This window comes from Phoenix dactylifera, chromosome 11 (genome assembly GCF_051530095.1).
Source record: "Phoenix dactylifera cultivar Ajwa chromosome 11, Ajwa_hap1_PhDact_Kaust_v1.1, whole genome shotgun sequence".
NCBI classification, from domain to species: Eukaryota; Viridiplantae; Streptophyta; class Magnoliopsida; order Arecales; family Arecaceae; genus Phoenix; species Phoenix dactylifera.
In genome coordinates this window covers 20804452-20825923 of record NC_143200.1, presented here as the reverse complement: position 1 = coordinate 20825923, position 21472 = coordinate 20804452, and the positions used below count along the sequence as shown (strand labels likewise).

Sequence of the window (21472 nt, the reverse complement as noted above, 5' to 3'; positions counted from 1 at the left end):
TTGCAGGGTTTTGAAAAGCGTATCCAACTGTGCTGTAAGGAATACTAGACTTGTGGGTTTTGTCTTGCAGGACTTGTTAGATTTTGTTGTGGGAAGGCATGACAGAACGTAGAATTTTTTTTTCAAAAAAAAGGAGAAAAGTCTGAGTTGGTGAAAGATCCACGCATGGCTACGAAATATGTGGCTAAGAATACCTATTTTGTTAGAGAAGCTTGCTACACCTGGAATCATCTCCAGAGCTTATCCTCCTTTCCTTTATGGGAAAGGCATATCCAAGGCCTGAAAGGGGTGGAAGGATGGGATTCTTTTTGTGGGAATGAAATGTTGGAACTTAGAGAAAGAAGAACGCAGAGCTAGGCTTGCGATGTAAAAGTAGCATCCCGTCCTTCTGGTATCATGACGTATGAGATACCGAGTAATGGGAAAGAATTGAAGTAGATATTAGAGTATTTGACAACGGAAGCATTCAATAGATGAATTGCCTGTTTATAGGAAGAAGAAAGAAAAAGCCTTGACAATGTTAGTTTGGCATCTGAAAGGTTGCAAACATGAGAAACTAGCAAAATATTTTGAAAAAAGATTGACAAACAAAAAGAATCCTTTCTTGCTGTAAGACAACATAGAAGCTTTAAATGCAAGCGACATGTTCTTAGGTAAGAAGTATTTCAGAGTTGAGATTTGAATGTTCGATAGTTATCACAAGAACTTCTGAAGGAAGGAAAAAAAAGAAAAGAAGAAGAAGATATGAAAAGGGCATCCGCTATTCAATTCCTATGAACCAAAAGCAAACTGCATGCATTTAGTAGAGATGGGCTTGACATTGGTGTGTTAGTGCTGCAAATGTACGTAGAACTCAAAGTAAAATAAAATAAAATAAAATAAAGAAAGAAAGGGTGAAAGAAATTATGACCACGTTTGAGAGGAACAGACTGTCAATATGGTGAACCATTGCTTTCTCTCTCTGTAAGCTCTCAGTTTTGGGTAAGAGGAGAGACCAGGAAAGGACAGAAGACAACTAAATCAGGCAAGCAACAGTAGAGAAGGATACATTGCTGATGGAACTGGGAAAGCAAAAGAGAAGTGTCGCCCAAAAACTTGAGAACCTCATAACTCAATTCTATGCTCTCTATGTCATCTAACAAATTAGTACATTAGTACTTGCACGAACCAAGTTCAAAGAAAGATAAACTAAGCTAAGGCAACTCCATTTACAAGCCATTGGCCTACAATGCTTTTATATTCATCTGATACTAAAACCAGAACAAGGGGAACAAAGAACACCCCCCAATTAACCAGATCAACTGGATACTAAGAGAGCTTGTCACATTTGACAGAGGCGATTCCCCACCTAAAACCTATCAAACCATATACCCAACTCCAAACCCACTTCTTCTGTACTGCCCTCCACTCATCGCGACGGATCACCATCTTGTTCAATCTCGGATGATGGTTCATCGTCCTCTTCAAAGCAGTCGATGCCATATGCTGCATGCCCATGCCCAAAGGCCTTGATGTGGTCCTTCAGCGACCTCTTGTGCTTGAAGTCGGATCCACAGATGCAGTACCAGAGCTTGCCACAGTTCTTCTCATGGGTCCTCCAGTCTCCCCTCACTGCAAAGGCCTTGCCACACTTCCGGCACATGAAGGGCTTGATCCCATGCTTCCTTTTGTAGTGGGTCTGGAGGGTCCTGAAGTCCTTCAGTGGCTTCGATCTTGGATGGTCTATGTTGTTCCGGCACCCCGGCGCGCAGCAATAGCATGGGAGCCTCAGCATTGCAGTCGGCTGGATGCCCCTCAAAGATTCTGGGCCCTTCCTATATTGTGATCCGTGCCCCCACATATGCATCTATTGTTACACCCCCATGAAATAAAAGCAGTCAGGAGATCGATACTTCTTATTCTAGTGAGAACCTTAGAAAGGGTTATAAATCCATTATGCATATGCCCGAAGATGAGTGCTCCTAAAAATATTGAGGTTATTACTTCTCAATAGATTACTTTGGTTATTAACATGTGCACTATGTTTCCCACCCCCCCCCCCCCCCCCCCCCCCCCCATGTTTGATCTTTCGTTGAGAAGCTAAGATAGGAATTCCAGAATAAAGGTTGACAACAGCACATCCGCGACTTTGGATAAGAATAACTGGGGAATTCGGGCAAGGACTAAGTTGTTGCCCTTGAGAACAATTTATGATGTTGATGTAGAATGTCAAATTCTTTTTGTCGAGAAGCTTCGATATGATTTCTAGTATGACGAGATATATATATTTTCATGACACAAGTATTTGCACTATTTTGCATAAGAAATACCGCAAAGAATATAATGTTCCTCTTTGGAATATTTGTCATTGCAGTTTTGACATTCTCTTTGCTTAGAAGCTTGGATATGAACTCTATCATGGCAAGAAAGATAGAATTATTCCTCCGGACATGAGGGGCCTCTACAAAAATGATGGTGATAAATGATGCCCTCCTCTTTTGGTCTTTTGCTGGTGAATAAGAACTGTTGCATTTTGGTTTTTGTGATCAGTCAAAAAAAACTTGAAAGTAGGGAATCGCATTAAACTATGAGTGTCAAAGAAAGTTCACTGCAAAGAACCTCTTACATCCAGCAAAAAAAAAGAACATCTTAACACACGCAGAGAGAGAGAGAGAGAGAGGGGAGGGTGGGGGAGGGGTGCAGATCTCGTGTTGTTCTGAGGAGAAGCCACCGAAATAGCTAGAAGTCTTGGCAAGGACTGGTTTCTCTGGGTCAGGGAGTATCAGTAGATTAGTGATCAGTCCAGTTTTTCTTTACAGGCCATGTATAGATGATCTGAGCCAACCTGAAAGAACTGGAAATCTTTTCAGTAGCTTCACAGTAGGCAAAGCCTAATAAAAACGCAAACTCCAAAAGCGCCAAAAGCATGAGGAACATTGCCCAAGTGTAGTTCAATCACATAAAAAGGGGAGGTCCTATGGATCGCGGCCTCAATTAGACCAGACACCAGACATCTAGACAGGCGTCACATAACATCCCGCACCTCTTTACCATGCAAAGGCCTTAAAGCACAAAATATGTGTGATACAGAAAGCCCCAGATCCCATGACAAAAAACTCAAAAGAGGAGAAGGGGGGAAGAGATGGATCACCTGCATGTTGTTGTATCTGTTGAAGGTCTTCAAGCACACAGGGCAGGAGAACTGGGTGGGACCAATAAGGATCTGAGAAGGGGTGGGGATCCAATACTGGCCCTTGTTGAGCCTTCCTATAGGGTAGCATAAAGGAGCCACTTCATCGCCACCTTCTGCTTCTTTGTCTCCACTGTCCTCTGGGGCGGAGGAGATTGTGGAGATGAGATCAGCTGCACCGGGGTTTGGGAGGCCTATGCGGAGGGCCACAGTCACAGCCTGGTCATCACCATCATCGGCTTCATCATTAATGCTCATGGCTTTGTTCTTGGCTTCGCTGCACGAGGTGTCCTCCTCCTCCGGGGGCCTTGTTGGGCTGAGCCTAAGGAGAGGGAGAGCCTCTCTGAGGGGAGGAGAGGGGGGAGGGGTTGGGAGGTGGGGGTTGTGGTTGCCGCAGCTGTGCGTGTTGTAGAAGTTGTTGTAGGCGGGGATGGCAATTGGAGGGGTTGCAGGGTTGGAGGAGTAAGGGTAGTAATTGCAGTATCCTTTGAAGAAATTGCTGTAGGGGTCTGCCATGGCTGGAGGTCTGGAAAGAGACGAGAGGGATGGATTTGTGGACGGAAAGGTTATTATAGAGAGAGAGAGAGAGAGAGAGAGTAGTATAGACCACCAGAAAGTAAAGACAACACAAAAGTGTAAAAGGAGATCAAAGAAATAAGGAATCGAAGGGATGCGCGTTAGAGAGAGTATTACACCACCAACAACAATAAAAATAACCCAAAGTACGTAAAGGATAGTAAAAGCTCACTGATTAAAAAATTATTAAAGGAACCAAGTGGATGACTTTTACATAGAGAAAGGAAAGTATCTAGTTGGGGGAAAATATAAAAGCAAATTAAGGAGAAGAAGAGGGATGGATACAAACATAACAATAATATAGGGACTTGATGGAACAAGAGAACTCTTTTGCGGTTGCCCGGACCAAAATATCAACACTTTTAATTTTTTTTATTTTTTTATTCTTTTTTTTTGGTGGGGGGTGGGGGTTCAAGTACACTGAAGAAAAACTCGCACCTCCACCCAAACATGGAAGGGGAAAAACCTTATACATACCAAAAGATCCAAACCAATCAACCAAAGGGAATAAAATTAATAAAGTAAGATTAGAAATGGAGTTAGCGCAAAAACAAAGTTAGAGACTAGGGTTAAACATAGTCTCCCACCCTAAAAAGATATAAGAGAGAGAAGGGAGCATTTTGCTGTGCCACTTCTTTAATGCTTGTTTATTATATCTGAAGGGTTAAACCTTTTCCACCTCGAATGCTTGGTTTCGCTGGGGATGGGAGGCGGTTCCTCCCCATCCCGGCATTTGCTTCGGTGGGCGCGCCCCGGTCGGCTCGGCTCGGGACGAGCCCGCCACGCCCTCATCCCGAAGCCGACACCTCTTCGTTTCCTGCGCTCGAAGCCCATCCTCTCTCCAGCCGTAGTCCGGATCCCATGCACTCCTTCCCTACGTCCCCCGTTCACACCGTTGAAACCCCGGCCGCGTCCCGGCTCCGAGCCGATAGCTCGGCTCCATTCCGCCTGTTATGGATTCTGGAAAGCAAAACAATCTCTCACGAGCAAGACGAGTCTCTTAGAGCAAACAAGTACGTATCGGTGATCCTTTGGCCCACGGCATGTAGAGCAATGGATTATTTTTTTTTTTTTCCCATGGTGTGGGCTATCCTTTTTAATCAACCTACACATGGAAGGGATGGTATCCAAAGTTTTTATGGGCAACATCTGATTTTGACACGCAATGATTGGGCCCAGGTCAGTTGTATCTATAAATATGTTTTATACATAGCAGGGCTTTCTGGCTTCTAGTAAGCTTAGAAGTCAATGTATTAGTTGTTAGATGGAGAGAGATGATTATTCTTGTCCTCTTGAGAAGAAAAGGTATTTATTTCTCTCGATATCAAAATTAATAATGAGACGTCCAAACAGTTAATTATTATCTATACCATGAAAATACCTAAAAACCAAAAATTACGTATTTGATGATATCTAACTTATGTATTAAGCGGAAGCAAAATGAATGATTAAATTATATGACATCATTTTTGATATGGTCTAAATATTAAAATTTATTGATTTTTAATTTATATATATATATGTATATATTATAATCAATAAGATGATTTTTTAATATAAATGCTTTATTATATATTTTACAATACCGGATAATAGATACCGTCGAAAATCATATCTATATGATGCATAGGTTAGAAATCAACAAAATGTGAATTTTGATTTCTAGGTATTTTTAGTGGTACAATATGCATCTTTGATTTAAATATTCTATCACTAATTTCGGAATTGAAAGGAGCAGATACCCTTTTCGCTTATGAAGCATAGTTATATATATATATATATATATATATATATATATATATATATATATATATATATATATATTTGTATGTGTGCATGTTGGTGGCTAGATTTTTTTTGTTTTGATTGTGGAAAAATGTTATCAGCTCCTATTTGGGAGTTGAATATGTGCAATGCAAAAGAGAGATGCATAATAGCTATGATTCTATGTATAGCCAAATGTTTCTCTTTTATTTATAGACTTAATAAATACTCTAATTTTGGCTAATGAACTCTTATTTCATCTCCTTTGAATCATGAATTAAATGGAGTGGGGCATATTGGTTGAAGATGGGAACATCCAATTTGGTAGATATAGATAAGTGGTCTTAGGACAACTAGATCAAATTGATGAGTTCTTTGGGAGTTTGGCACATGCAATGCACATAAGAAGAGAAAACATGAGAGCAATTTTAGAAGCGTGTCAAGATAGGTGGAGTCAATCAACTGTAGTTTATATTATAACATCATCATAGGATATCAATATTGAATTTTTAGAATTACATTACATAATAATTAAAAATTTTGGGTTCATACCCCTTTTTTTTTTTCTTCTCTCTCTCTCTCTAACAAAGAAAAAGAGCAAGAACCAATCCAAGATGCATTTAGTGAAGAGTAATGCTATGGGGATCCCATTATGTACATAAGCAATTCTCTAGGGAAGAGGGTATTGGTCATCTCATCGAATTTGTCGGCAAATACAGGGGTTAGTTGTTCATGGAGTTGCAAGATCGGCAGTTGTTGGCCCAATGAACATTTTGTAGCACATAAAGGGTGCCCCAAGAAGCATTTTCCTTAGCGTAACATTATCAGTCCAAAGTTACCTTAAAAGGTAGCTGATGACCGATGATTGGACATTTGGTTAAATTTTCCTTTATAGGATATTAATAATTAAAGATACACAACACATCATAATTTCTTCACAGTAATTAGTCTCTTTTCAACATAGCTTTCTAAAAGCTTTTATTGGAATTAAGCTAATGATAAGATTTTCTTTCGGCTAGCTAATGATAAGAAAGATAGTAACTAATGTTTATGCTTCGATCAACAATGCCTATAGCTAGAGTTGGACCAGAGTTCAATCATTTAATCGTTCCAACTAAATTAAATAGGTTTAGCATATTGTATGTGGGGTCTAAGTGTTGACGAAACGTAGCAAACAGACAATTTGGCCAAATTACATGAAAACTCACCACATTGTCATCTGACTTATATATGCAGTCCATCTATTCTTCTATATCAGCTTCTAAAACTCATGAAATCTTATAGACATAAGAATCTCTTGATGTTCTCCCAGCACAAAAAACCCAAGAAAAAAGGAGCACACGCGCGCGCGCACACAAAAAAGAACAAGAAGAGTTGATTGGAACCCGGCACCAATCACAAGGAAATTAATTGTTATCGGATTGTAATTCTTAAGGTTGTCATCACTGTAAAATCATGGAACTACCATGATGCTACAATCATAATAAAGACATATCACCATATTCATATAGTCCACGATCTTGCCCAATAATTTTGTATCAAACAGCTTGTTTTTTTTGGCGAAACAATGCAAGCAATTTGATGTCTCCCATCAAACTCCATTGATTCCAAGTATCTAAGTCAAAGTGAGGGGGAAACACTACATGATGTTTCATGAATCTCTCTCTCACACAAATGAACCGTACCAACCAGGGTTTTGATCTTGTAACCAAGTCTCTCTCTCTCTCTCTCTCTCTATATATATATATATAGGCACTGTTTTTGTGATATTTCTCAATTTATACATAATAAAGATTTTATTTATTAATGCCCATTTTTGAGGGTGGTACTCGAACCTATATCCTTGATATTATATCAAGATAGCAAGGCTTTATCAACTGCACTAGTTGGCACCCTCCAGTAGTAATCTATCCCTCTTATTTGACTAATATTTTCGACAGCCAGTTAATTTGTTGTATATCAGTGTAAATACCAGGATGTGTTGTTGGTTCTTTCGGGATCCTTCAGCTTTCCAAGCTGGCGAGATAAATGTTCATGTCGATATCAGCTGCATGCACACTGACTTATAGCCGGGATTTCAGCCTTTGGAAGCCTAGCTTGGTGCCAGCTTTGCATAGATATCGTAATACGATTCTACATACTACGTACGTACACAAAATAATTGGTCCGAAGCTGGAGCACTTGCCGTCGAGGATCATTATCGGATGGCCATGCAAGAGGGACCAGGCTATGAGCCCGTGGGCGCTGTGCAGCGGTCCCAACTCCCAAGCATCCCTAATGCGGGCTACTGTGCCGCCCCATGGCAATCGGCAGCGCAAACAGTGGCATCGTTCTCTTCTGCTGTAGCAACTGGAGGAGGCGGCAAAGTTTTAGGAGATATTCCCAACCGACACGCAAGGGTCAGGGTATATACAAGCATACAAACAGTGAGACCATTGAATTGGAACAGTAGATGGAGAGAGATAGAGAGAGAGAGAGAGAGTCATGTGTTGTATGCTTCTTGTATTAAAAGACAAAGGTGGAGGCTGTTTCATTCAAGGCAAGTGATTGTGGGAAGGGGAGGAAGAAGGTGGCATGGAAGCAAAAGCGTGTGTTATGATGCACAACAAAATATGCTGTCATGGGCTTGAATACTAAGGCAACATATTTCTGCAAAGCTAGGCCGTGTGGGGCGCACCTGATGTACCGAAGCCATGTTAGGATGGGGCCCTATGTGCGAGTTGATCTTGTAGTCTTGGGAGGCTATGTTAATTTATGCAAGCATTAACTGCAATATGGGGGAACGGGTTTAGGGGAAAGAGGGTGGTTCTCTATGTCTCCATTTTTGCAGGATTGGGTAGCCACATGAATGATTTAAATATATATATTGGAACTCTTCAAGGTGTTCCTACTCTTTAGAGTGGATGTGGTGTGTGTAAAGGTGCATGGGTACAAAAAACATGCTTCCTTGTCTCCAAGTGTCGTAATTTTCATCCTTTATTTCCCTTTCACTTTGCCTGTGCCTCCTTACAAACCAGCCATATCATCATGAGTAGCTAGCTGGACCATCTGGTATTTTTTCACTTTGGTTAATTGAATTCAAGCTTTCAAAGTAAACCTTATAAACTCTTTTGAGTGTTATTACAGAGGGCATGAACGTTATCTTAAAACCTCACATAATCTGAATCAGATGATTCCTTACATTCTGTCAACTGGAGAAACTCCTAATTAATTTGGTGGCTATTAAAGAAGCTTGGAGCTGGTTTCTCAAACTGTAGAGTTGGACGTGGCTTGCAAGCTCACGGTGTGCATTTCCTCTCAAAAGAAATACACTGCACTGACCATAGAAGAGCAAGCTTTTAATATCTGATTGTTTTATTGCTCAAGAAATGACTGACAGCTTTGGCAACTGCTTAAGAGCTCCTGCGATGTTGTACACAGTGTAATTAATGAATGCTGGCAAATGCAATTAAAGGGAATGGCTATGAATTTTGTGAAGCATGGCGTTAATGCATTGAGACTAAACATGTTCCTTATGATTCATGAGGTGTCATAGCATTGTCAGTCTCCTCGCTGCAAGGTGGCATCTGATCAATTCCAGTTGCTCCAATTGCGAAGAAGCTAAGCCGGGGCTCAAGAATGGTGCCACATTCATGTATTAGCAAACGGGCTAAAAGGCCATCACAATTCACAACTTCAATAAAATTAATTCTAGGAGCTCGGATGGGTTGGATTTTAGTTGAAGGGACAACAAAATTGACCAGAGAAATTAATATATATGTAGTTTCAACCATTCTCTCATTGCAGTTCTCTTTTTTAGCAATTAATTAAGAAGAGTCAAATGTCTTCCATCGTGCTGTCTAAAGTTCCTTCCCCTATCTAAAATTTGATTAAGATTGCATGACTCCTAAATTGATTAAGAGCATTGTTTATGAAAGAAAAAAAACCTCTCCAACAGCGTATATCTTACCAAATGAAAGCAATTTTATTGTAATTTTATATAAAATTTGTCGAGTCCGCTCGAGAAGATAGGAAAGAAATATCGAACAAAGATACGACACACTAGACTCAAGATTCTATGTACTATTTACCAGTTTGGAGGGATGCGAATAAGCGGCGACAAAAAAACATCATACCATTAATTAGAAGCTCATCACTTGGAAATGAAGATAGATAGAATGCATTCTTATCACCGTCAATAGCAATGCTAAGCATGTGTGCCGTAGTTTTGCTTAGGATTAGATTGCAAATAAAATTTAGTAATATTTAATAATTTAAAATCAATGATAGATCATTTAAATGAAAACTTTCTAATTACAACAACATGGTCGAAATATTTAAGACCAAGAAGTACGCAGGTTAAGCATATTTGCGCGCAGGCATTCCATACATGTAATTGTATAGAAGAGGCATCACGACTCACTAGCTAGGCTTTTTTGATTTAGTAATTGAATGCAAGTGGATTATGTTAAGTTCGAGTTTCCCTTGCCTCCAACCTAAACTAGCATGAAATCTCCAATACTAGTATGCTCTAAATCAACCAATCCTATGTTAAAAAATGATCACACAGAGGCGGGGTTGGCACGTCCAAGTGCAGAAATCTCGGATAAAATACTCGGCAGCGGGCAAAGTGACCATTTTGCAGGATAATTGAAGAAAAAGTGCCTTGTTTGACTCCATGTTACCGGTCCGTTTGTGTTTCCAAGAAAGCACGAGGGGCAGTGCATTCTAGATTAGTAGTTTTGTGTCCTCCCTGGGGTTTAAATCTCAATGACATCTAAGAATCTTGTAAAGTTTACATGTATAATTATTATTGTAGGCCAGATGGAAGCATGGGTGAGGAGGTAACGTAATTATTTTATCATGTAAAGTATTCACAATGTTTTAATAAGCAGACAAAGCCCTCTTCTACGGCAATATTTAAGGTAGATAAGAATGCTAAAGAGAGACAACTTCTACGTAGTGCTCTAGCTAGCCTGGGGTTTGAGTTGATTAGATGCAGATTTTCGATCATAACGTCGAATGGATATGTCTAGGCTCATGTTAAGGAACAATGTCAACCATATGTGAGTATGTTATCAAAGAGGACAGAGAACCTCTAGTATGGAAGGAAGATTTAATTGAAAGAATCAATAAAATCATTCGGGCTAGACAAGGGCGCACAAAGAATGAATCTATCTAATTCAGAAGAGAAGAACTTGTATCAATATCTCAGTTTTCAATTCAAGCTTCCTACAAACATTTGTGAGCAACCTAAAATATACACAACGATGATTGTCTTAGAGATAACGCCAGTATTGATGCAAATTTTTCTTTCCTTGCTTTATTATATTTTCATACATAAATAACTAAATAAGCATGTTGTCTCGGTGTCCACAGATTTCTATTCCTTTTTTTTCTCCTCCTTTTTCCTCATCATTAAAGGATGCTGCATTAGATCATAATTGGCTTGTTTGTTCCAACATCATTTGCTTGCATTTTTCCTTTCCTATTTGCAATTGTTATTATACCTTTTCTTTTATATCACTTTTTTTTTTTTTGCTTAAAAACAGAGAATCCTGGTTTTTCATCACACAGCTGAGATAGTAAACTCTGAGAGCCATCCGGATCTAGTAAGCCGGTCAGCTTTTGCGTCACCTCATCTCCTCGCCATACACAAGTTAGATCATGTGAAATGTTGGAGCTGCTAATGAAAAGTTGCCCCCATCTATACATACATACATACACACACACACACACACACACACACACACACACACACACACACACACACACATATATATATATATATATAGAGAGAGAGAGAGAGAGACTCAGAATTAGAGTTATAAACCATGCATCACAACCTCTATAATTGCCTTATGGGTCCTATATCGGGAGTAGAATGGGGGACCTCGCCACTGTTACGAGATCTAAGGTTCCATGAATGGAGCATGTGGCTGTCATTCACTTGAAAGCGTGCTTATAAGTTCAGCAAGCTCTTGGACTCCTGTCGGAGAACACCATTTCTTATGATGTACTCAATCCTCTTCCACCATCAACTCTGATGACTGCGTCGATCATTCATCAATCACATGAGATCTCTCTTGGTCACATCAGACATGAACAGGGCATTCTCATCTCTCAGTGTAATGTATTCAAGAGAGGCCAAATTGAAAGGGACTCAAACCCATAACCTGTCTCCGAGGGTTGTTGGCAAATCTCTGTCTTCCTACACCCATTTATTCGTTTCAGAGATGATAGCTCGCAATCACTTTCAGGGCCAATTCAACTTATGGTCACTGCAGTAAGGATAGGTTAGCCTTCTTTCTTGGGTTCTGAGCATTCCAATATCATCTAACAATACAAGCACCTTCCTGATTGGGCTTGCTATCACTCTAGTTAATCTTCCATCAAGCAAAAACCAGCCTAGAAGTTAAAAATGACCATCTAAACCAAATTGTGATGCTTTTTGGTTCAAGACTTTCTAAACTATAATTGAGCTTAATTTAGATAGCATCAGTTAATTTGAATGCAAGCTAAGGCCAGTTTAAAAATGAACATCGTAAGCGCAAATATGAGCCAATGGCCTGCTTGACTGAACCCTAGACTATTTTAGTTCAAGCATGGATCATACAATTGCAACCAATGCTAAGTAGCCTGAAAATACCTCACATGATTCTGTAGTATGCTTTACATGGATATGATTTCCCAAAACTTGATAAAATTTGAACCTAAAAACCTAATCTGCTCAACCCGTTGAATCGGATAATCAGAAGTTCCGGATGTCTTTAATTATAATTTGTTGGGTAAAGATGTAATGCAAGTTAAACATGTTGTAGGGCATCTGATTCAGACATCACCAGTGCTAACAGTTACACATCACATGAGCAATAAACTCTCAAGAAAAATGTGTGGTAGAAGGTAGGAAGGATTGGCAATCTAATAACTCTTTTATGACAAAGGCAACAATCCCCAGTTATCATATCATACCGGTCCCTTCTATCTTTTTGGAGACGAAAGTATTTCTTTTACGGTGTTTTATATTAACTGAAAGGCTTTTGTCCGATCGAAATCATCATATCATCATGTTATCTCATCTTCCATTAATCAATGATCAAGAATGGTTAGAATGACCAAGTAATGATGGTAATGAAAGCAAATTAAGTAGCTTTCTTTGTATGGTTATTTCCTAAAGTTCAGGTTTGAACTTGAGATCCCTTCTAGAGGTAGGTGCTAGCCAGCAGAGGTTCCAACATATGGGTCTGATTTTTTTCCTCTGACATTGATTGAAAAAGAAAGAGTATTGTCTCTTCAGAAAATTTTAATTAAAAGAAAAGTATTAATCTATCATTTTGCAGTCAAAAACTTATGGATCAGTTTCACATCAGTCTTTTTGAGGCTAATCCCTACAAGATAACATTGTATAAGGCATGTCTCACTGCAGACTTTATTAAAAGATTTCTGTTCCTACTCCTTAATACAAAACTATTTTCTTCATCACACCATCTCTAACCTGTGGCTTATGTGTTCGTGCCATTTCAAACATTTTTTTTTTATATCTTACTTGATGCAACCCCTTGCTCCAAAGATTTCCTCGATCTAGCAATGTTAAAGGAAAACTCTCCTTCCTCCGACATAACAAGCATGTCAATATTATCTTCCAGACTCCCTGCAACGCATGCTCATCCAATGTAATGCATCATCCTTGCCATCCTATTTTAAGCCTATATACACCAACAAAATCTAGGAAGTAGGAAACATTATCAGACGCCAAATTTGACTTTGGAGGTGAACAAATTTCAAAGAGGAAGACAAAATACAAGAAGGAGACCATATAATTTAAGGCCACATGCATGGTTATTGACGCATGCAGCAGGAGAGGTTCAAGTTATACTCTGTTATGCTCCACCATGTGGGCATTGTATTTGTACATTGATAAGCCAACCAGATCTTGTCTTCATTTTAAGTTGGAAAACTAACAAAACAAGGAGAAACGGAAGGAAATTTAAACATGGATCCCATTCCAACCAAGCACAGTTAGCTAGCATTAAGTACAGTCAATCAATTACAGAGAAATTTCTCCAAAATAAGGCCCAACCAATTAATATTTCCCAGAGAAGGTCTTCATACGCCTCTCCCTCCCTCTCTCTCTCTCTCACACACACACACAAACGCACATGCACACGCCAACTGATGGCTGGCCCAGTAGAGTTACAGAGGGTTGACATCAAGTTGTTCAGTGGTTGCACAACATTCTCTTGAACTTTGATGGATCAAACTTCAATGTGTAATGAGGAACTATATTAATGTGATAACACTTCCATCACAAAAACTAAATAGTGAGCACAATCAATTTATTCACAGAGAAATAAGTCTGGCAAATTATCAATGACAAAAATTGAAGGCCTCAACATTGATGAAAAAAAATGCAAGCTCATGATACATACCTCCTAGTAGTAAGTTGCTGAAGCATTGCTGCTTACCTTGTCATCCTAGTTTATGGCTCACCACTTGATCCACAGAACAGAAGCACATGAAAAGAACAACAAACATGAAAAACTTTGCAGCCTGTTAATTTTCATGATCTGTAAATTTCCTCTCTGCTGAAGGTAACTTTAGAAAACAATAAACTAGAACCACTGGTACAGACCTCATTCAGAAAAAAAAAAAAAAGGACTACCAATGGATCTATGATAATAAAATTGCACCACCAAAAATCAGATAAAATCATTTAATACAAAGAAAGCAACTGCATACAGGAGCCAACAGAAGATATAGGCCGTGTTAAGTACCCCACCTTAATGAATTATCCCATTCAACGATCTTGACTACTGTTCCTGCATAAGTCGATACAAAATGGAAGCACTACTAACATTACATCAGTGCCTCGAAGCTTAGGAATTGAAAGCAACAAGAAGGCAATATAGCTACCACTTAATTGAAATAATAAATGAAGTTGGCATTTTACAGGTCAATTGGAGTGCAATATCAAATAAGTAGCAGGAGAATATGAAACCACTAACAGTGAAACTATGGACATCAAAGTGTCATATACATCATGCAATGCATCCATATTAATCATAAAATAATTACTACATTCTCCCAATCATCAAATCAAACCAATTAAGAATGTGTATAAAAAAAACACTGCATCTCAGTAAATTATATTAACTATAAATGGAGGTTATTTGCATTAAAAGCCTCAAAATGAATTCAAAAGATCAATATAAAAAGGGAAAACAAAGGAAAGGAGAAAAATAAAAAAAATATTTATGCATATATGAATCCATTTTGAAGGAAAAAGAGAAGAGGATCATGCCCATGGAAAAATGCGATGCTTAACATCGATGATGGATGCTGAGCAACAATTATGGATGTGAATTTCAATAGAATTTATTCATTTGACATATGTTCCTCAAATAATTTTCATCCATTGTTTTGTTTCCTCTTTATTCACTAATCTTCCTATATCCTATTACTCTCTACATTGAAGATAAAAGCTATTATAATATTTTTTTTTTCACTTGGTGTTACTGTTGAAATCACCACTTATCCCAAAAGCTTAAGCTGATAGGATGAGGTAGATTTATTTATATATTTTATATTTTCTAACACTTCCCCTCACATGTGGGCCGGACTTTTCTTTAATGGGTGAGCCTAACATGTGAAATTTTTAATAATGGGGTTAAAGAGTGCAGAGTCAGAGTTCGAACTCAAGACCTCTGCTCTGATACCATGTTGAAAGCTTAAGCTGATAGAATGAGGTAGATTTATTTATATATTTTATATTTTTCACTTGTTACATCCCACTGATTTTTTGAACAAAATGGATCCCTCTCATGTCGTTGATAGATTGAAATGAATATACAGAAGAGGAGATGAGACCCCAAAGGAGAAAAAACAAAGAAACTATTCTTGCATCAATTTCACTCTAATTTGAACCCCAAACTTTCCTGTTAATGAGGTCATTTTAATGTGTTTATAAAGTTGCAAAAATCTGAAACTTTATTCTTCATCCCATATTGTGACTACACATCCTATTATCTGCCTATTTAAACAAGTAGCACACCACCATAATTGGGTATAAGAAAATCTTTGCAGTTTCTTTTAAGTAATGTTCCCAAGACTGCGTCTAAATACGTTTCCATAATGCAAGATGCTTCTGATCCCTCCCATCAACTCATTTTCTTGTATCATAGTTGTGGAAGATCTCCAAATGCTAAGTTATGGGCCATTTGTTTCTAAACCAGCAGACCCTATTTTGTGAATTGTATACTTTTTTATTGATTTAAAAACGAACGGAGTAGAATAGGTAAAAAGATATGATAGAAACAAAAGAACCATCATCCCAGAAATCCCTGAGCTAGCAAGCTCATTGACAGAAGTATTTGCAATTTCAAGTAAAGAAGAATAATATAGTTCGGAAATTGGAAAATCAATATATAATTTTCTCATCCTGCACTGTTAAAGTTTCATATCTTCATTTCAGCATAGCAAGTCTCTCATGATGACATAAGCTCCCCTCCATCTCATCTTAGGAAATCTGAGACAGTATCAAATAACTTAAAATTCTGCATGGTAAAAGAAATGCAGCTAGATGTCTTGGACAAGGATGATTACTCTTAAGCTCTTTCTCACCATCAATCCCACTACCCAGTTGCCAAGTGAGCAGCCAATAAAGTTGGCTATAATGCAGTCTTGGTTGATGAGCTCCACGGGGCTTGAGACACAAAATCGCCTAGAATGAATATGGATTAAACATCATGTCCAATTATATCAAACTTCAAAAATATTGTGGTATGAGACATGATAATCAAAAAGATCTAAGTGAAAGACCCTCTACTGTTTTCTTACAAAGAATGCTAAATAAAGTCAGGTAGTTTTATTTTTATGTTTTTTTTTTCAAAATCAGAGATTTGACAACATCAAGACCACGTGATTATCAAAATAGAACTAGAGGTGGCAATGCTTAACCCTTTTAACTTGATTCAAGCTGTTATAGGTCAGTTTGGATTATCTGTTTAATAAAATGGTCAGATTCAGATCTAGATTTTTGATCCGTTTAATATATAGACCGGGTTTGTGTTAATAGAATTTTGGTCTCCCGTGTCTGATCTAACCTGAATCTGGTCCGACCGGACCTAATTGCCACCACCCCTATATGGAACCTTACAAAAGCCACAAATAGCTCATGTGTTTCGCTCCAATTAAATATCCACAAGCACAATTGGCTTGTATATTTACTACCTGTAAGGGCCCACATTTTTTTAGGGGGCTGGGATGGCCCGACACACATGAAACGGGAGGGAGACTCCTGAATAGAGTCTTCCCTCCCCTGTTTCAACTCCTCCCCGAATCCATCGGAAGGAAAGAAAAAAAAATAAACAGAGGAAAAGGGAGATCAAATCTTACCTAATTTGCATCAATCTCTATCTATAAAAGAATCTATTCCTCTCCTCCTAGAGCATCAAGCGAGAGCTCTTTCAAAAAAAAAAAAGAAAAAGAAAATCTGTGAGAAGCTTGGGTTGTTTGCCGTCGGGCACGCCGGAGGAGCTCGCCGAAGGTGAGGTGAGGTCCCTCTCCTTCCTGTCTCTTGGCCGTGGGCCACTATTCCTTGGGAATCCGGCTGGCAAGCCGCCGGATCGATGTGAGCCAAACTCCCTTGTTTCGGTTTGCCTTTCCTCTTCCATTCCGGCCGGCTATCGCCGGCCGTGGCGCACTGCCAGCACCGCCATGGGCCGGCGACCATGAGACATCGCCGGCCATGGGCTGCTTGCTGCCAAGCATCTTCCCCCTTTCCATCGGGAAGAATGAAGAAGAGAGAGAGAGAGAGAAAGGAAGATTTCTTCTCTTCCCTTTTCCTTTTCTTATTATATTTTTTTTCTCTCTCTAGTTGGGGGTTCTCTCCCTAACCTTGGATCTGGAAAGATCATAATTTTGAGGGTTATGGATTGTCATCTATCTTGGATGATTATTTTTAATATTGTCTTGGTTCTGCAGGAGAACAATCTATTAAACGAAAGGACGTTGAGCGGAGTTCTGCGCATCCCAGTTCCTAGATCGCCGTGAGGGCGGGTGATTAGTCTGTCTTAGTTTTTCAACAAAGGATAAGAATTCTTGTACGTCAATCCTACATGATATAAATATTTTTGCACTATATATGTTTGATATGCTATGATCCAGACAAAGCAAAATAGTTTTATATTAAATTATATTTTGATTGTGTTGGCTTGTGATTGGTAGTATGATGGATGCATGTATGTGTATAACTTATACATGCATAATTGGATTTATGGATATGATGGTATGGACTAACCATGTTATATTGATTGCCCTGTCACGGGTCGGAAACGTGATCATGGTTAGTCTAGGCTAGATATAAGATGGAAAAAGGAATTGATGTGTGTATGTGAATTGGTTAAATGAGTAGAGACTTTGGGCTTATCTCGTTAGTATTGATTGCCCCATCACAGGCTGGAAATGTGATATTATCGATTGCCCCGTCACATGCTGGAAATGTGATCTTATCGATTGCCCCATCACAGGCTAGAAATGTGATACTATCGATTGCCCCGTCACAGGTCGGAAATGTGATACTATCGATTGCCCCGTCACGGGCCGGAAACGTGACCGGGATGTAGTCCAAAGTCGGAAGGATAATTGATTCGGATCAAGTTAACAGAGAATGAAAAGGGAAAGTATTGAAAACAATAATTGAAGATTTTGAGATATCGTATGACGTATCACACTTGAGTGGTTGGATTTTTGTTGACATTTGACTTGCATATTTATACTGATTATTCGAGCTTTTGATAGCCGGTATATGATCTTATGATATGTGCATTGATTTGTTGGGATTTTCAAATTCATTATTATTGTGTTGGTATGGATGTGTAGGAATTCTTACTGGGCTGTAGAGCTCACCTACTTTTTCTTCTTTCTTTTTATCAGAGTTGCAGGATGCATAGATTTGGATGGGATGGACGCAGAGTGCGAGTACCAGAATCATTAGTTAGTTAGTTTGTTTATCCTTCTTTGATGTCGATGAACATTTGAAAATCTTTTAATTGAGCTAATTTGTTTATTTGGACATATCGGATTTGTCTATTTGAATTACTAAATTAATAGTGGATTTATTGAAAATTTTTTTGTTTATCTTAGGCCTTGCATGATCTTTAGGGCACTGCTCTAGAGCTCATGCGGCCGGTCGTGTACCGGATTCGGGTGCTGGGTACGGGGCGTGACACTACTAGAGCCCAATTTTTCTTGTTTTAAATGAAAGGAATCCCTTTCCCATGGACAAGCTCCAATATTTATCATGTAGATATCTATTTGAGCATCAGGGCCCTGGATGAAAGTGTCAACAATAAAAAACCATCTTATTTTCTTGCCCATCAACTTGTATCACATAACAGAACTTCCCATCTACTGAATTTATCCATATTTTTGGAGAATCCATATGTGGAGAAAAAAGTTACCTCCTTCACCACATCCAAATTCAAAGATTTACTGTTTACATGAATACTTGAGCATTGGGATCCTAATTGTACCAACTTTTTTTTTTTTTTTTTTTATTGTTGAAAACGGCAATTCATATAGCTCTAATTGTACCAGATTTTAAACATCCCACAAAACACTACTTCTGTATCCTGAAACCAGGCCACATTTAAGTAAATAGACATATGGATAGAAATGAATGGTGAGCTCTGATTGGAAGACTGATCAATTGGATCTCATCCCAGGAGAAATTACGAAGTGCAGCATGGTTCCCCTTGCATAGTAAAATTTAAAAATTGAGCAGCAACTTTTCTGCCATTTTTACAGTTTTAGCCTCTGGCAATTAGGCAAGGAGATGCAAATACCGCACGTTGGTTATCTTGGATGATCAAGTCATCCAAAGCAAGTTGAACTGATAATCTCGTAAACAAACCATTGTGATCTTTTTGAGATCTACTATGATAATAATTTTTTTACCAAAAAGATTTTGCCTAGGAAACTACTGTTTGTAGTGGCTAGAGTAATTAAACTTGCTAGCTATTTTTCTTGTTTGTAAGATTGACAATTCTTCGTTGACATTATAATTTGCTCAAGTTCGTTCCTCATAGATTTGAGAAGTCTTCATCCATGCAAGTCTTAAAGCACACTTATCGAGCTTCATTTTGCCAACCCTGTTCTTTGGCACCGTAATGAAGTAAGTTAAGGATTTCAAAAAATCTAAGAAGTACTTCTTAGCCTTAGGTACTTATTTATGGTGCTCCTAAAAGCAAAAATAAGTTGGCTTATCACTCTTTATTTAATCGACCACAAGAAATATTCTAAAATGCCCTGATAAATTTGTTATTGACTTAAACTTCTACTTTTCATATATACAGAGACTATTTATTGTTGAAATAAATAGATTTCCTAGATCTATTGTTTTTTTGTGAGTATATATTTTTTACACAAGAATAGAAATAAGTATGACAAAATATGGGTGCATTTATCATGAAGAATAAGTGTTTGATGGATGGAGTCTTAAAACTCCCACCTTCTTACCCACAATGGCAGTCTCTTTATCATAGAACAGAGAAGGTACAGAATATGCTCTCATTTTATGCATACATATTCTTATGTATAGCATTACTTTTTTTTTTTTTTTTTTTTGAGGGGTAGCAAATCATGTGGGGCACTATCACGAAGGAAGGACGCTAGAAGGACAGAATCTTTATAACTGAAGTAAAAAAGGTACTCACATTTTACTTGTATATATTCATACATAGTATTAAAAATCAAATTAACTAGAGTACAAATATAGAGAAATGGTTTGTACTTTTAGAAGGGTGCTTGATGGATATACACTTTATTACTCAAACAAAAACATTCCTTAATGCATCTCACTTTAAGTTGAGATACAGATACTACTAGGAGATAGATAGAATGATGTGTATGCCAAATAATGATGATAATGATGATGATGATGATGATGCACTTATCAAGATAGAAGGGTGATTGATGGAGAACCATGATCACATCAACTGAAGCAGTTTATCTTCTCACAGGTGATTAGCTCCCTTGGTTTGAGTGCCGCCAAGCCCCAAAAAATTGGATAACTCTTATTTTTACTTTCTAAATAGTAATCGCTTATCATGTATCTTATCATATAGAACTTTCCATTTTTTTCTGCTCCTTTTCTTCGAGAGGCACACCTTTTTGTTAAGGCCATCTCCACTGGCAAATACCCATGCTAAAACCATCTCAAACTTTTCTCCATATGAAGAACATCACATTTTATTTAAAAAATGGAAAAATGATAAATTTATATATTAACATCCCCATTAGAAATTAACTACAAGGTTTTTGAGTAATTTACGAAGATCTACTTCACATGCTCTATTAACTAAAAAATTTATGATTAGTGAGGCGCATTTTCTTTGATCATAAAAGATTTCATTTTTCACGAGATAGAAGAGGAAAGGAAGCAGGTTGCAGACTTTTAATGGAAGATGAAAAACCTAAGGATTTTCACCACCATTTCATAGTTCCATTGCAAACTCCCTGAGCCACCGATGTGGAGGCGATGATTGGTCGAACTTGTAGATCAGAATTCTCGGGCGCCGAGAGAAAGAGGAACCTTCAATGAAAGATGGCAAAATTTAGGGTTTCCACCACTATTTCAGCTTTCCATTGAAGACTTCCTCAAGCCGCCGATGTGGAGGCAATGATGGGTCGAGCTTCAAGATCAGAGTTCATAGGGGATGAGAGAGAGGAAAAGGAGATCTTTGCAGCGGCAACTGGAGTAGTTGATGGCAGCAATTGAAGAAGGATCCGGATGTAGGGACGCCAGTGGTCGCCATGGATTCGAGGTGGAGAAGGCCAACAAGAGGCGAGAAAGGAGAAAAAGTTGGGAGGAGAGGGGGAAGGATTGAAGCAAAATTACTTATAAAATCTTAATGAAATGTTTAATTGCGTATAAGTCCCTAAGTCGCAAGTTTTAACTATTCTGGCGGGAGTTTTAATAAGTCA

At 38.4% G+C, this 21472-nt stretch overlaps 1 protein-coding gene and 1 long non-coding RNA gene across 2 annotated transcripts; one reads left to right on the top strand and one right to left on the bottom strand.

Annotated features, from left to right (window-relative positions):
* Positions 1–1095: 1095 nt before the first annotated feature.
* LOC103711368 (zinc finger protein WIP2-like) lies at positions 1096–3782 on the bottom strand. Its single transcript, XM_008797478.6, has 2 exons — positions 3131–3782; positions 1096–1846 (listed from the first exon to the last, which is right to left on the bottom strand). Exons 1-2 carry the CDS (start codon positions 3683–3685, stop codon positions 1409–1411), a joined length of 993 nt encoding a protein of 330 aa, XP_008795700.1. The 5' UTR covers positions 3686–3782; the 3' UTR covers positions 1096–1408.
* Positions 3783–16677: 12895 nt separating this feature from the next.
* Positions 16678–21338, top strand: LOC120111421 (uncharacterized). Its single transcript, XR_016397790.1, has 3 exons — positions 16678–17038; positions 17471–17589; positions 18422–21338. It is a non-coding gene; the product is annotated as an uncharacterized LOC120111421 (long non-coding RNA).
* The last annotated feature ends 134 nt before the right edge of the window (positions 21339–21472 follow it).

What these genes read in the sequence shown, in the direction of transcription:
- LOC103711368 (XM_008797478.6), bottom strand. Translation starts at nt 3,685, where the DNA reads ATGGCAGACCCCTACAGCAATTTCTTCAAAGGATACTGCAATTACTAC. An exon ending in ACAGATACAACAACATGCAG is followed by an intron (nt 1,847 to 3,130) that starts GTGATCCATCTC and finishes GTGTAACAATAG; the next exon opens with ATGCATATGTGGGGGCACGG.